Raw genomic sequence first — 15,102 nt, 5'->3', positions numbered from 1 at the left:
AAATGAGTGATAAACTGACCACAACCCAAATCCCCCATTCCCCTGTGCCATTGGTGGGGGGAGCAGGTAGAGAAATCAAGAGGTAAGCTGGGCCCACCAAGAAGGGAGGGGTGGCGGAGAGGTGTTCTAAGGTTTTATTTCATTTCTCATTATCCTACCCTAACTTTAGATGGGCAATGAATTAATTTTCATGAGCCAAGTCTGTTTGTCCTGTGACTGTAATGACTGTCCTTATCACGACTCACAAGTCTTTTGTTCTATTTTCTCTACCCTGTCCAGTTCAGCAGTGGGAGTGACAGAGCTGCTTGGTGAGCAACCGGCATCCAGCCAATGTTAACTGACCCCAACATGATAATCTTCATTCTCCACAGGATTTCATTTCAGTTTCCATAGCTTCTAATTATTTATGTTCAGTGCAAAAAACTGCACTCTGGAATTTTTCTTCATGTGTCCTAATTCAGTAATAGGCTACAGAAGTAATCAGTTCACCCTCCTTTCTTATGTATTTCTTAGGGTTTCCTTCTCTGTAGTTGCCAATTCTCAACTTCTGGTATTTTTTTCTTTGAATTTAGTAAGGTATCTCATTTCCTGGTGGTCTTGTCTGGATGGTTATCACCCACTCTCACTCTGTTCCATCAGGAGATCCCACAATCCCATCACACTCTTACCTTTCTCAAGTAAACAAGACCCAGCTCTCCCAAACACTCCTATTACCATAGCTCCTTGTGCTCGAACTGATACTCATGGTAACATCTGAAAGCAAAAGCAGCAACACAGATGCATGTCAGCCAGTACCTGTGACATATCCACATAGCTCAGCAGTTTTCAGTTGTTCATCTAGCAGCGTTAACAACAAAAATACCCATTTGAATTCAAACTCTATCAGATCCAAGAAAACATTGAGAAAGAGGGCAAGTCACATGGTAATTTTATGTTACCTTCTGTCAGGGACTGCTATTACCAGTATCTTAATATAACGGAACACATTACCACTTTTGCTTGTAATGAAGGCATACCTCTACCCAATCCAGAACAGAGGGCACTCAGATTCCCACACAATATACATACACAGACCTAAAAACATATATATAGTCTAGTTTACTTCTAGGCATATTTCACTTGAAGCCCAGATCTCATGAAGTAGTGTGCAGAAATGGAAGAGAAGTACCTAAGTAGCCAGGTCATATGGCCCCTACAACAAGGCACTAGCTAGCAGAGTTATATATTAGATACAATTTCACAAAAGAACCCTGTAAAGTTTACACTGCATTCGACACATGTAAATCTAGGATGCTGCAGAGCCAGTATTATACCTTAAATAATGCACCGAGGCAATTACAAGTCAAGGAATGTGACCACAGCCAAACTGCAGATCTTTTTAAGAAATACAGAGGTGACTGGTTTAAATACCGAGGTATGTCAGTTCGTGTGCCTGCCTATGAGCATTCCCACATTCAGGGGGTGTTTGTGTTTAGCAGCAAGTGAACAACTGAAAATATGCATGGCAAAAGACAGTTAGAACCTAGGCACTGGATTTATCACCAGCTGTGTTTATTCCAAACTCTCAACCTTTCTTTGAAAGCATCAATATGCTAACAGCAGTAATAATAGCAAGTGGGAAAATAGAGAATACTCAATAGAAATGTAAATATATGTAATTAGAGGAGACTTTGAATGAACAGTGACCTATGACTTGTGCAATATCCATCTTTGTTTCAGCACACCACCTTTTTCTCAGGGCTGCTCCTACTTCATCTTCCTCTGGGATCCCCAAAAGCCAAAGGAATCCTTCTAGTAGCCTCTCTATAGTAATGAAGATCATCCACTTTACTTCTGGAAGTCTATGGGAGTTTTGTCTCTTGCATCTCCCTTTCCAAATGCAGACCTTGCAGTAGAAGACCACATATGCCTCCTTCAATGTAGGCATAAACAGTGAAACCAACAAACTGAGACCAGAATATCACAGATAAATTCTGTTTTCCTGATATTTGATTTGCAAAGTTGAAGCATGGGTGTTTGAGGGTGATGATGAGAATCATGCCTACATGTCTATAAACGTAGAGAAAATCTGCTCCTGAAAACCTCCCTGCATCTGCTGTTTCACAGTGTCTTCTGGAAAGCAGTATCTGCATAGTCTGGGTCAATAAACTGGGAATTCAAGCTCTCACTACCCAAGTTTTTTGCAACACAAAAGTGCCACATCCAGAAGAACTCTGTGAGTTCAGACATAACCAGAGATCAAACTGACACTTTTTTTTTTTTTTTTTTTACATATGCACCAAGATTAACTTCCCCTTCTTTTTGAGAGTCATAGATTCACAACAATAGCACTTTGCTTCACGTGCAAAAAACCTTTTTTCTTAACACCGTAAAAACAAAGTTCTATGTCCAGTTTTGCTGGTTTTCATACAAAATCCTCACAGGGAATCCAAGCAGTTGGAGCAAAACAGTGTTTTGTTTATCAGAGCTCAGAATCACTTTCACATCCCAGAAACACATCTCCCAGAGGTGTTTCTTCAAACTCAGCCTGCTAATCGTATTTTCCGTATGACCTCTGAACAGCCCTGGAGAACACAGATATTCACATGGCCCAGTTTTCCCTCTCCTGAGGCTATATGATAGCTCTCCCATTTTGATGCTATTGCTCCTATGACATCACAAAAAGCTTCAGTGGCCACAAGAATGCTAAACACAATAACCTGCAAGAAGTTCAATTCAGCCAAGCAAACTATTTTTATTACACTTTGAAATTTGTTCCTTGAGCAAGAGCCTTGAAAAGGACAAGCTTAATTGAGTCAGGAGGTACCAAAGCAAGGAAAAAGCCTGGAAAGCCATGAGATCAATTCAGAAAGCTCCAGCATAACTTGTCAAATGAGCTGAGAGGAGCACGAAATTTTTTAACGCAACAAAACCATACAGCAACAAGTTAGGTAAAGCAAGATAGAAGCATAAAACCACAAATGTTTTGGAGGAAATCAGCTCTTAATTTCATCATATAGACTACCAGGACAAGGAGGCTGAAGCACTTCAAAAAAGGTACCACAGGGGCCCCCAACATGGCTGGAAATTTCAATACCAAACTGTACTAAAAAGTATTCAAGTATTTTCACATACTGCTGTCTACAGAGAATACAAAATCTCTAGTGCTTATTCCAGGACCTTGCTCTACAGAGATGCAATAAACTTGAGCCAGCATTCCTTCTCCAAATTGTATAAATTCAAGTTCTCCAGAAGATCAAAACTAAAAATAATTCAATAGGCAATAATTCTGGTATTCCTTTGCTGGACAATCTGCCTTAATTTGAAAATCCCTGGAGTCATAAAAGGCCTCCAAAACTAGACATGGTGGCTTGAAAACAAAGCTCTCCTACAGCCTTGGACAATGATAGATTGACTTCCTATTTCTTGCCCTTTGATGCACACTATTAGACTTCTTTGCTATTCCTCTTTTTGTCACTATTAAACTTCAGGAAAAAAAACAAAACACAAACGGGTAAAGCCGCAGAAAAAGGAGAAACATTAAGAGAAGTAAGATCTAAGCCACTAGAAATGGCTCCCTTGAGCCATCACTTCACAAGACTGCAACCCTAGTTCCCTCTACCTTCTCTCCTCACTGGGCACACACTCCAGCCCGTTCATTGTCTTGGTATCCTCAAGCAATCTCACTGCACCAGGTCAGTATCTGCCTTTTCTGCAGAGCTTCTACCCACCCACTCAGCCACCAGTCTGACCTTCTGCACACAGGTACTCTGCCTTGGCCCAAGACTTTGTATCTGCCTATGTTGAATGCCATGAGTTTTTCCCCCCTCCTTCAACCCGTCAAGGTCCCTATGAATAGCACACCTGCCTGCCAGCGCCCTGACTGGTCCCCACAGTATGGTGTAACCTGTGGACTAGCTGGAGGACCACTACTACATCAGAGAGATACATTGTTCAGTAATAGGAGAGGTTTTGTTCAAGTTTGTAAGGTGACACCATCCTAGTCATTTTTGTCACATCAATTTAACCACATTTACCACTTTCACAGCTCTCCCTTAATCCCTTATTTTCACTATGCAGCCAAAATGCAACAAGGCCTTTAAGTTATTTTTCCTCAGTGGTAGAACTCTTCATTATTGGTACTTTTTGTATCTCACTGCATAAAAGCAGGATCAATAAGATTTATGTCCCATGCCTTCCTCCCCTCCCTCCTGCTCTTCTCAAGAAAAGCACAGAATATCTCTTTTCCCAGACTAGGAGCTAACCAGCATAACATGAATTTACAGACCGGCTAAATACTTCCTCCTGGAAACTCCAGTGAGGGTTTCAGAATCTAGCTGATTCAACCACCAAATTAAGGGTCATTCAGGATGACCAAATTTCCCTTAGACTAATTTAAAATTAGAAAGAGAAATATTAATCCATTTAACATTTCATTGATCCAAAACCGTTGCAGATTATTGGTTTAAACAAGGATTTATATATACACTTATGGCTTAGGGTCATGGACGACCAGCCAAAGCAAAAGAAAAGAACTTACACTTACTGTGCAAGTAAAACTATGGACACAAGAGACTGCCCATGTTTTAAAAATAAAATTAAGTTTTAATGAAGAAAGGAATCTTTTTCTGGGTGTGTCTCACTTTCAGTCCAACTCAACAGACACCTACAAACAACATCTAATGTATCTTGACTCCCACTTTCTTGGAATATGCTATCGCAGCATGTACCAGTTTTCTCCATTACTTCTTTAGAAGCAGTTAGATTTCTTCCATTTCAACACACTCCTCTTACCAGTGGCTAAAAGCCTTCACTCTCAAGCCTCCAAAAATCATAAGCAATTTCTGAAACTGCTCAGAAATCTAACACGTATCCAACATCCAAAATTATCTGAAAACACAGTTTTCAGATTGTATCATAAACACTTCATGTAATCTTGCACACACCGCAAGGATCACAGACTTTCTGAGCCAAAAGGCCCAACAACGTACTACTAAATCTGCACAAAAATTATCTCCAAGAGCTACCTGCTTACTCCTGCTCGGCTTGCTGCTATATCAGCTTACAAACAGGAAAAAAAGTAAAGTCATTGAAAAGATACATATACAAATCCTGCACACTCTAAAAAGGGGCAGATAAACATGTTTCAGAGGGGAATAAAATTCACTTCAAAATGTCAACCTGTAGGTGAGGAAAGAAAACCACCAGAGTTCAGATCCTGCAAGTATTCGCACATGCCCTTCATGAAAGCAGAATTATCCATGTGCCCAAAACCAAATATTTGCTGAGCAATATCCTGAGCAGATAGTAAACTTAAGTCTCTAATGTTTTCACATTGGAACCTGAATATACTCCAGGTGCATGGCAGCTGAATGGGTACAGTTACAGATGGGTAACTTTCAGCTGTGCTGAAAAAACACACAGCTAACATTTGCGAACTTTCTGCTGCAGTTCCTTGGTGCAGGTTCAGACACACGGCATACATCCATCTATTCTCCAACAGACCCAACTGTTTTATACACACAGTTAACACTACCAGGCCTACTTTGTGGTTTAAGAGCTACTCCCCAGGCTCTCATACAAAAAGAAGTGACGTGAACAAATACACGTATGGCTTTTAGCAATTTTTAGACTGTTTAAGAGTAATCATTTTACCAGACAATTTTCCATGGATGCAGATTATGAAGTATTTTAATAAGATTCACAGAATTCATACTTCTCAACACAAAGACTAGCAGAAAATACATAATGTAACTATAACATACTTCAACAATGTACCTGATGTTCTTTTTTAACTGGTTGCATACCCTTGCACTGCAGTTGTGTACAACACACAAAATAATAAAAATTAAAGATTTAAGCAAGCTTTTCTGATTTTTTTTTTTTTTTTTGCAACCTAAGTGATTAAGTATATCATATTATATCATATTATAATGATTAATCATATTATATGATTAAGACTGTTTGCCATTTGGGGTTGTCCTGGAAGCTGGTGACCAAGCCCAAACACTTCAGAGTTGTGAGCTCTGAAATACTACAGTGTTTTATTAAAGGCTGATTATTCTGACAACCCACCTTCAAGAAAACCACACCAGCTGCTGGACAACTTGGCTCGCAACATAGATTATCTGTGTGGATACAGAACCCCGGTTGCTACAAGAGAAGTTAGGGAAACATCTTGTCATACTTTACCATCAGATTGATCACAGATGTTACTTTTTCATTCGTCAAGGCTTGCATGTAAAGGGCTTGCATGAGAGGGAGGATGCAGAAGCTCAACCTGAACCCAGTGCCAGTGATAAAGGAAAGAGCAACCCAGGAGCTTTACAGCTGGGATGCCAGGCTCTCCACTGAGGAAAATCTAGGGAAGTGTTTTGAGAATGAACATTTGGAGAATGTATGTGCATTCGAGAAGCATGGAAAACAAAAAGGCTGTACATTATCATTGCTTCCGAAAATACCTATGACTAACTATTTCAAAAACCACTTCCTGCACTTTTCCTAAATAAAGCAAAGAACGCATTCTTCACTCTACGTTACACATCAAGTAACTTCTAGAGGGAAACTTTATTTTAAGCCATCAGAGCAGAAGAACAACTGTACTTCCCCCCCCCCCCAAGAATGGAGAATCTTTTCCTCATTCAGGGAATTCTAACAACTAAGCATTTACCATACTTCACACAAAGAAGAAAAAAAAAAATTAGAACAAGCACAGAAGAATGCAAACTGAAGCTGTTAAAAAAAACCCCAACAAACCCAACAAAAAACAGCACCAAAAACAAACAAGCAAAAAAAAAAAAAAGCCAGACACAACAAAGCAAATAAAACCCAGAAACACAAAGGTGGGAGAAAGCAGGAGCATCATGTTGGAATATTCATGCAAAGGGAGCTCCCACTGCAGACTTCATAAGATGCTCTCTGATGTTTTTGTACTCTACCTTCTTATTACCCTACCTGCATCTTGCATCACATTCACACTTTCAACCCTTATGTTTAGATGACACATCTTCCATCTGAACTTCTGACATGAAGCAGATGCCATACAAGAAAACACCTGATGTGCAAGAACTAAGAAAAAAAAATACACAATTGTGTGGGCTGGAAAAGATTTAAGGCCTGCCTTTCTTAGGAAAAAAACATGGGTCAAAAAGATTTTGTGAACATCTGGATTCCATTTTGCCAAGATAATATGTGGGTGAAAACAAGGGCTGTATAAGCAGCAAAACTAAATATTAAAAGGAAAGAAAAAGTTGGGGTTTTTTTTAAATTGAGGTCAGCTTTTTCAGGGATTTACAATGTTCACAACTGTGTTTATTAAAATTCTTCAAAGCAATTTCTCATTTTAACCTTTTTGTGTCAGGGCAAACATATTCTAAAACTGTGCTGAGAAAAGCGTTGGCTTTTCAGGTTCTACATCTGTCTGAAAGCATGGTAAAGCAGTGAGAGTACAAAGAAGTAAAGACTACAAAATAAATCCTGCTGCCTAACTTTTTCATGTAGTAATTTCATCTTGGAAAGAACAGCTCAAGGCTCAAATAACACATGTAATGTGCCTGGGATGCCAACTTCAGATGGATATGACAATGCAAATTTTGTAGCAAAGTCATTAAATACAGAAAAATCACGCAGGCATAAGAGAGAACTGTTTAGGACATGAGCCAAGCTAACACAAACACATACAAATATATGTGTACTTGTAATTTTTTACGTTCCTTTTCTTTCAACTGACTCTCTTATTGCACAGGTGATACCAAGCTGTGTGGTGTGGTTGACACCCAAAAGGGAAGGGACACCATCCAGAGGCACCTTGACAGGCTGGAGAGGTGGGCCAGTGACAACCTCATGAAGTTCAACAAAGCCAAGTGCAAGGTCCTGCACCTGGGTCGGTACAAACCCAGGCACAAATACAGGCTGGTGGAGATTGGATGGAGAGCAGCCCTGAGGAGAAGGACTTGGGAGTGGTAGGAGATGAGAAGCTTGACATGAGCTGCCAGTGTGTGCTGGAGCCCAGAGAGCCAATTGTGTCCTGGGCTGCAGCAAAAGAAGTGTGGCCAGCAGGGCCAGGGAGGGGATTCTGCCCCTCTACTCTGCTCTGGTGAGACACCACTTGGAGTACTGTGTACAGTTCTGGTGCCCTCAGCACAAGAAAGATATGGAGCTGTTGGAAAGGGTCCAGAGAAGGGCCACCAAGATGATCAAAGGCCTGGAGCACTTCTCATATGAAGACAGGCTGAGAGAATTGGGGCTGCTCAGCCTAGAGAAGAGAAGGCTCCAGGGAGACCTTATGGCACCTTCCAGTACCTGAAGGGGCTACAGGAAAGCTGGGGAGGGGCTTTTCATCAGAGAAGGTAGTGATAGGACAAGGGGTAATGGTTTTAAACTGAGAGAGGGGAGATTTAGGTTAGATATTAGGAAGAAATTCTTCACTATAAGGGTGGTGAGGAACTGGAAATAGTTGCTCAGGGAGGTTGTTGATGCCCCATCCCTGGGGGTTATTAAGGCCAGGTTGGATGAGGTTTTGTGCAACCTGGTCTAGAGGTGGGGTTCCCTGCTCATGGCAGGGGGGTTGGAACTTGATGATCTTTAAGGTCCCTTCCAACCTTACTGATTCTATGATTGAATCATCACTTTAACTGAGGAGACCATCAGTTTCAAAACCAGACAATCTCTAACCAAAAACTGCGCAAGACATCAGACCTAAACTGCTTTTCAAATGCAAAACCATGTCATCCTCACTAATGCCTGTGGAGCAACCAGTAGAAAAATCAACCCACACTGGTATCTAGCACTTCCTCTCTTAAGGAAAATTAATCTCTCCCCCATTTTCAGGCAACTAACAATTTTTAGCCAACACAGTAGCTAATAAAAGACAGGTGAGTTTACAAACCTAATCAATGGCCAGCTACACTGCAGTTCCGTATTCCGCTTTTCTGAGTAGTGCCCCCAACCCACAGTCCCTCTGACAGATGAAGGATCAGTTCCAGTATATCATTCAGTTAAAAGTAACAGATACTGACAATAGCCAACATCTTGATGGATTAGAACAAAATAATAATTTAGATTATTTCATAAACAGATGTTGCAAAGTACAGCACGCACTTCAAAATCAAATGCTTGTCTCTGGTCTTCTTCCCATAATTACACTGAAATTTGTACTGTAGAGAGAATTTGGAATTTTTCATTCCTCTGCTTGCATATTTTACATTTGTAACATGCCATCATAAGCAAGGGTAAAGTTGTTCATGCTGAAAGAACAACAATTAAAAGCTCGTAGAACAGTTTGAGCTGGAAGGGACCTTAAAGATCATCTAGTTCCAACCCCTCTGCATGGGCAGGGACACCTCCCACCAGACCAGGTTGCTCAAAGCCCCATCCAACCTGCCCTTGAACACTTCCAGGGAGGGGGAAGCCACAACCTCCCTGGGCAACCTGTGCCAGTATCTCACCACCCTCATAGGGAAGAACTTCTTCCTAATGTCTAACCTAAATCTCCCCTCTTCCAAGTTTAGGTTATTTGTCCCTTGTCCTATCACTACATGCCCATGTAAAAAAATCTACATGTTCATTTTATGTTATTAATTTGTCTTAATACATTTATCTCAGTCCCACATTATCTTTAAATACTTACATGGGGGTAAGTATTAACATTTCCTAGCATTCACTTGACCTGGTCGGTGCGAGTAGCTAAAAAGCATACCTCCACAGAATCACCTGGTTGGAAAAGAACATTAAGATCGTCAAGCCCAACCATAACCTAACTCCACAAACCATTAACCTAACTCTGTCAAGTTCAGTACTTATACCATGCACCTAAGCACCGTATCTACATATTTTAAACAACTCCAGAGATGATGATTCAACCACTTTCTTGGGCAGCCTATTCCAGTATTTAATTCCCATTTCAGTAAAGAAGTTTCTTCTAATATCTGATCTAAATCTCCCCTTCACACAGTAGATTCATGGCATAGAACAATTTCAGACCATAAAATTATTATTTCCAGTTCATATAAGCACTGTATATTAATTTACCAATGAAAATCATTTAAATAAAAAAAGTATGATAAAGCAGTCACAGAGAATTACTTAAAATGGATGTACACTATCTGAAAATAATTTTTAAGGAAGTACATTTTCTTTTATTTCCCAAATCAATCCAAACAATATGCAACTTATTTACATTTTACCTCGCTTCCCGAAAAAAACATTCAATGTCCACTAACATTAATGCCACAATTACTAAAATCTACTGAGAATACAACTACTTCATGTAAAAAACAAAGATGTCCATCTTCCCTTATAATTCTAAACCAGCAAAACTAACACACCAACATTACAATAAATAATTCTGAGATACTAAAGGTAATTACAATCTAGTGTTCAAGACAGACTAGTTCTCTCCAACATGCACAGAGACAGATTTACAATATTGTAGTAATTCTAACCAAGAACTACGACCAAGCCACTTCTTCACTTACCAACATCACACTGTAGCCAAATTTGAATAAAGGTGTTGCAATACCAGTTTCCAGTTTGGAGGTTTTTTCTTTGTTTTTAGTCTATCAAAATCAATCAACAACTCTTGTCAACCATCAACATATTTAATGTGTTTTCCTTGTTCTTACTAAGAAGTCATTCTTCCACCTTTATTTTACACGGCTACAAAGCCGCCAAGGCATCACTGTGACATAAATCAGAAAACTCACATCCATCTCCAGGCATGCCAGAATTAAGTATGACAGTCACTTTAAAGCCACAGTGACAAAATTCCAGCTTGAGAACAAGACCATACACATAGCATGCATAGATGGCATAACTATGCACAACTGCTAAAGGCACCAAAGCTCACACATGCCAATACAAACATACAAGGAGCTTTGGTCCTTAGCTGACAACGGCTCAGCACACGTAGCATTAGGCAGAATCACTACAAATGCCAACAGCAACAGCTTTCTGCAGCACTTCATTGACACACTAGTACTACCTTTACAAGCAAGCCCATCCCTCCGCATCCCACAGTCATGTGTATGTTGGAAAGCTGGTACTGACCCTTTCAACAGCAGTTTCAGCTTCTCAGAACTGAAAGCCTTAGCAGATGCCTATGTATCTGCTTAGGTAACTTCACCTCATGTGCATCTGAAACAATAATTTCATTTTCAAAGTTATTCTAACTAAAGACTTTGCAACATAAAGAAGGCAAGCAGTATTGATTAAATTTAGCAGTTTACAAGATGATGTCCAAAACACTGACATGCACAACTGAGTTGTTTAAGAGAAAAGGTGCTTTCACCGGCTATAGACATGACACCAGTATCTTAAATACACTGTAACTTTCAAAAGCCATCTTTCGTTTCCAAATACTGCAAAACCTAAGAATATTAATTCTTAACATAAAAAAAAAAAAAATTCCACTATGGACACATTTTATCTTCCTAGCCAACAACCTTGCCTCTAGCTGGGCTTTTCTTCGTCCCTAAGACATGTAGCCCCGGAGGATGCAAAGTATGTTAAGGAAGGTGAAGTGGCTCTTAAGACCAGGATCAATTTCCTGAATGAAACAAAGAACCAGTTCTCCAGTGCAGCATTTTCTAGTCTGATATTCTTTCACTAATTTGACAGCCATGAATAGAAATTTCCTCTTCTGTTGATACACACAGTTTGGGAGAAAAATACAAAAAGAAACAACAACAACAAAAAGAACAGGCCATCAGTAAATGTTTTTCTGCTAGGGGAAAAAGAAACAGTAAATATGCTCTCAGTCTTACTACTATAAAAATTTCACTAACCCTTAATGTTTGAAGATCAGGTCACAATACAGGATTTTATCAAAAGTTAGTGTAATGGGACCACCAACAGGAGACATCCAGGAGGATGCTTAGCGAAACAACCCAAGTTCCACCTGATGCCGGAATTTGATGCATTATTTTTTAGTCTGATGGCAAATACTGGAATGAAATTGGTAGGCTTTCACAAAGTCAAAGCAACAGTCTTTCCCTTCAGAGAAAAAAAAAACAAACAACGTACAATTCTCACCTCCAATTTAGAAATCACCTGAATTTATCTGTAAATTATGAGGTTATCTCACAATTGGAAGACACATCAGGGATATACTACATGAAAACATTTTATATATTTTTCAGATCACAACTAATATTCAACTGCCGCTGTAACTTTAGTACATTTTAAAACTTCATACTTTCACTTAGGCACGAGCAAGAGCTCTTTTGAGCAAACTGCTTCTGACTATTCCAATAACCATTAACCACAAGGCTTTTAGGCACAGGATTTGTGCTAGTGAATATCAAAACTTCAGGACAGACCCTAAAAGCCCCTTTCGTTCCTGAAGAAAAGGCTCAGCATTCCTTAATTCAACAGTCAGGTTTTTGTGCACTACGCCTGTGATGAATTCATTTTATGGTAAGTGTTACCAGCTATTTTCTTTACCAAGATCTTTCATATCACAGGAAATACAAAAGCTTTTATCTCCCAACAGTAGCCTACTAGGTCAGTATGCCTATCAGATTAAGAGCATGAGAAGGTTAGGAGACGTTTTGAGATCAAGCTTTAAGATAAGGTTATCACTTAAACCAGGAATGTCCACAGAATTTTAAAACAAAAAGCTGAAATACAGTTTCCACATGACCTATATTAAAAGAATATTTTCCTCCTATATATTTTATTTGGAAAGCTCAAATAGCTAGACAGGAGAGACTGATCTTCCCCATGTGCTATATGGTCTCAGCACCCAGGAAAGGCTATTTTTGAGCTATATAATAAAATTCAAAGGTAAAAATTCAAGTTCTTCCTCAACTTTCTGCATGGCACCACTAAAAATGCATTCTAAGAAAAGACTAGTTAGGTATCTCATTTCTTCACCCTCCAGGCCCATAGAATGATGTCTTGTTTTCTGCTGTTCTCCCATACCATTTCCTCATTACTAAGTTAATATATACATAAACTGCTTCATTCTTGACACCATTCACAAACAACAGCTTAGGATAACATCTAAGGCCCCATTCCTGAAACCACACATACACCCGTTTATGTGTACGCATGGAGGAAACTCCACTGCAGACCTGGAAGCAGCTCGGGTGCTGTAACAATACGCACATCAAACCAGATGTTGGGACCTCAGTCCTGAGAACGTCGTAGCTCCAGGACAAGTGAATCCCATACCCAAAACCAGTTCCGAGGAGAGACCTTGCAGCTGGCTGTTGCTAATAGGAAACTCAGGGCTTTCAAGGGGCAGGTGTTTCGGGCCCCGAAGGCACTGAGCCGAGGTTTTCTCAGACCTGCACCGACTTTCAAAGTATTTTGGTACTACACGCAGGTGACTTGCCCCTGTAAAACAGCCATTTCCATACATATGGGCACCCTGCTGGGAGGGGCTGCGCCTGATCCAGGGACACGGACACGTTTCCCCCCGCCCCCACCCCACAAACCCTCCAGTGCAAGGACCGGCTGCAGGAGGCGGCTGAGGGAGGGCGGGCAGGGCCAGCCAGGCCCCGGCGCTGCCCAGGGCACACCGAAGCCTCGCACGGGACGCGACGGAAGGCGAGCCAGCCCCGACACCCTAAGCAGCTCAACCCCTCCGGCTGCACCGGCGGCGAGCAGCCGGGAACGCAGGGCGAGGAAGCGCTGGCAGCGGTACAACACCGACGGCGACAGCCCCAGCAATGCGGGCTGCCCCCGCTTCGCAACGCCGCGTCCCGACCCTCGGGGGAAAAGCCGCGGCCGCGCCGGTCCCCGCCGCGCAGGGGACCCGTGGGACCCCGCGGCAGCCCCCGGGAACCCCATGGCTGCCCGAGTGACACGCGGCCTGTCGGCAGCCGCCGCGACTGACCTCTGCGGTGACCGTCGCGAGTTTCTCCTCCGTCCCGTCCCGCCCCCGACCGAGAACAGACAGCCCCCCCACCCCCTCCCGCGGCGGCCACGACGCTGGGAGCTGCCAAGGACAACTTGGAAGCCCTCCGGGCGGGCTGCGCTGCCGGGCGGGGGTGAGACGCCCGCAGCTCCTCCTCCTCCCCCCGGGGCCCCCTTCCCGCTCACCTGGCGGCGGGCCTCGGGCGCCCGGGGCGGCGCGGGGGGCGCCGTGGCCCGGGGGGCTTCCCCTGCTGTGGCTGCGCGCTCCCAGGTCCGGCAGGCTCGGCCCGTGGAGGGGCGGCGGCGGCGGGCGGAGGGCGGGGGGCGGCGGCAGGCGAGCGGCACCGCCGCTCATGGCGAGACCGGGGACACCGGAGCGAGGGAGAGGGGGTGCCGGGAGGAGGAAGGCGGCCGAGGGGGAGGCGGAGGCAGCGGCGGCCTCGGCGGCGGGGGAGGAGGCAGCGGAGGAGGCGGGGGGCGGCGGAGGGGAGGAGGGGAAGGAAGGCAGGAAGAGGGCGGCGGAAGCAGCCACCCATCTGCCGCGCCGGCCCGCCTCGCTCGGCGGGCGGAGGCGCTGGGGCTGCTCGCCGCCCCTCTCGTCCCCGGTGTCAGGCGGCGTCCCGCGGGGCGCGCAGCGGGCGGCCACCGGCATTGCTCCTCGCCCGGGCCAGCCGGCGGCGCTCGCCCCCCTTAGCGCGGCGGCAGGGGAGCGCTCAGCCCCCGCGGAGGCAAGGGAGCGGCATGGCCGACGGGGGAGCCTCCCACCGGGGCGCAGCCCTCAGCCGGGCAGCGGGAGCCGGTGCCCAACCGCGCCGGCTGCCGCGGAGGAGAAGCCAGAGCCGCCGTCCGGCTCGCTCCTGGTGGGAAGGAAGTCTCCCCGGCCGCTTCCTCTCTCCCTCTCTCCGCCCCGTCCCGGGCCCGGCGGGCGGGAGGGCTCATCGCTGCCGGCTGCCCCGCGTCTCCCCACGGCCGCTCGCCTCCCGCGGCGCGGAGCGTGCCCGCAACAGGGATGCCGCAGGGCGCGGCGACCGGTCACCCTTTATTCTGGTGGTGACCCCGCCATCCCTTCGGCCGGGCGGGGGATGGGGAGCGGGACCCGCGCCGCCGTGGGCCGGGGCCCAGCCGGCCTCAGCCCGCCCCGAGCAGACCAGTCCCGCAGAGCGCGGAATCATCCTCGCCCCGTTCCGCTTCCCGCCCCTGCGGGCCGCCGTGGACCTGCCGCCTTTGCGGAGCGCAGGGGGCTGGCGGCACGCCCGTCGCCCG

General features: G+C 44.3%; 1 protein-coding gene across 3 annotated transcripts in view; it reads right to left on the bottom strand.

Moving 5' to 3' along the window:
- Positions 1-14,277, bottom strand: part of RNF38 (ring finger protein 38) — a 116,509-nt gene extending 102,232 nt beyond the window's left edge. For 2 of the 3 annotated variants that reach the window (XM_051642701.1, XM_051642699.1), the window contains exon 1: positions 14,026-14,277. In XM_051642701.1, the coding sequence (XP_051498661.1) occupies positions 14,026-14,194 (169 nt within the window). In that variant the 5' untranslated portion in view covers positions 14,195-14,277. Of the gene's footprint in view, positions 1-668; positions 718-14,025 lie in introns of those variants that run through there. The other variant, XM_051642702.1, reaches the window with a different exon arrangement.
- Positions 14,278-15,102: the final 825 nt, after the last annotated feature.

This window comes from Apus apus, chromosome Z (genome assembly GCF_020740795.1).
Source record: "Apus apus isolate bApuApu2 chromosome Z, bApuApu2.pri.cur, whole genome shotgun sequence".
NCBI classification, from domain to species: Eukaryota; Metazoa; Chordata; class Aves; order Apodiformes; family Apodidae; genus Apus; species Apus apus.
The sequence above is the reverse complement of the archived record's forward strand: the minus strand, read 5'-3'. Positions and strand labels throughout refer to the sequence as shown.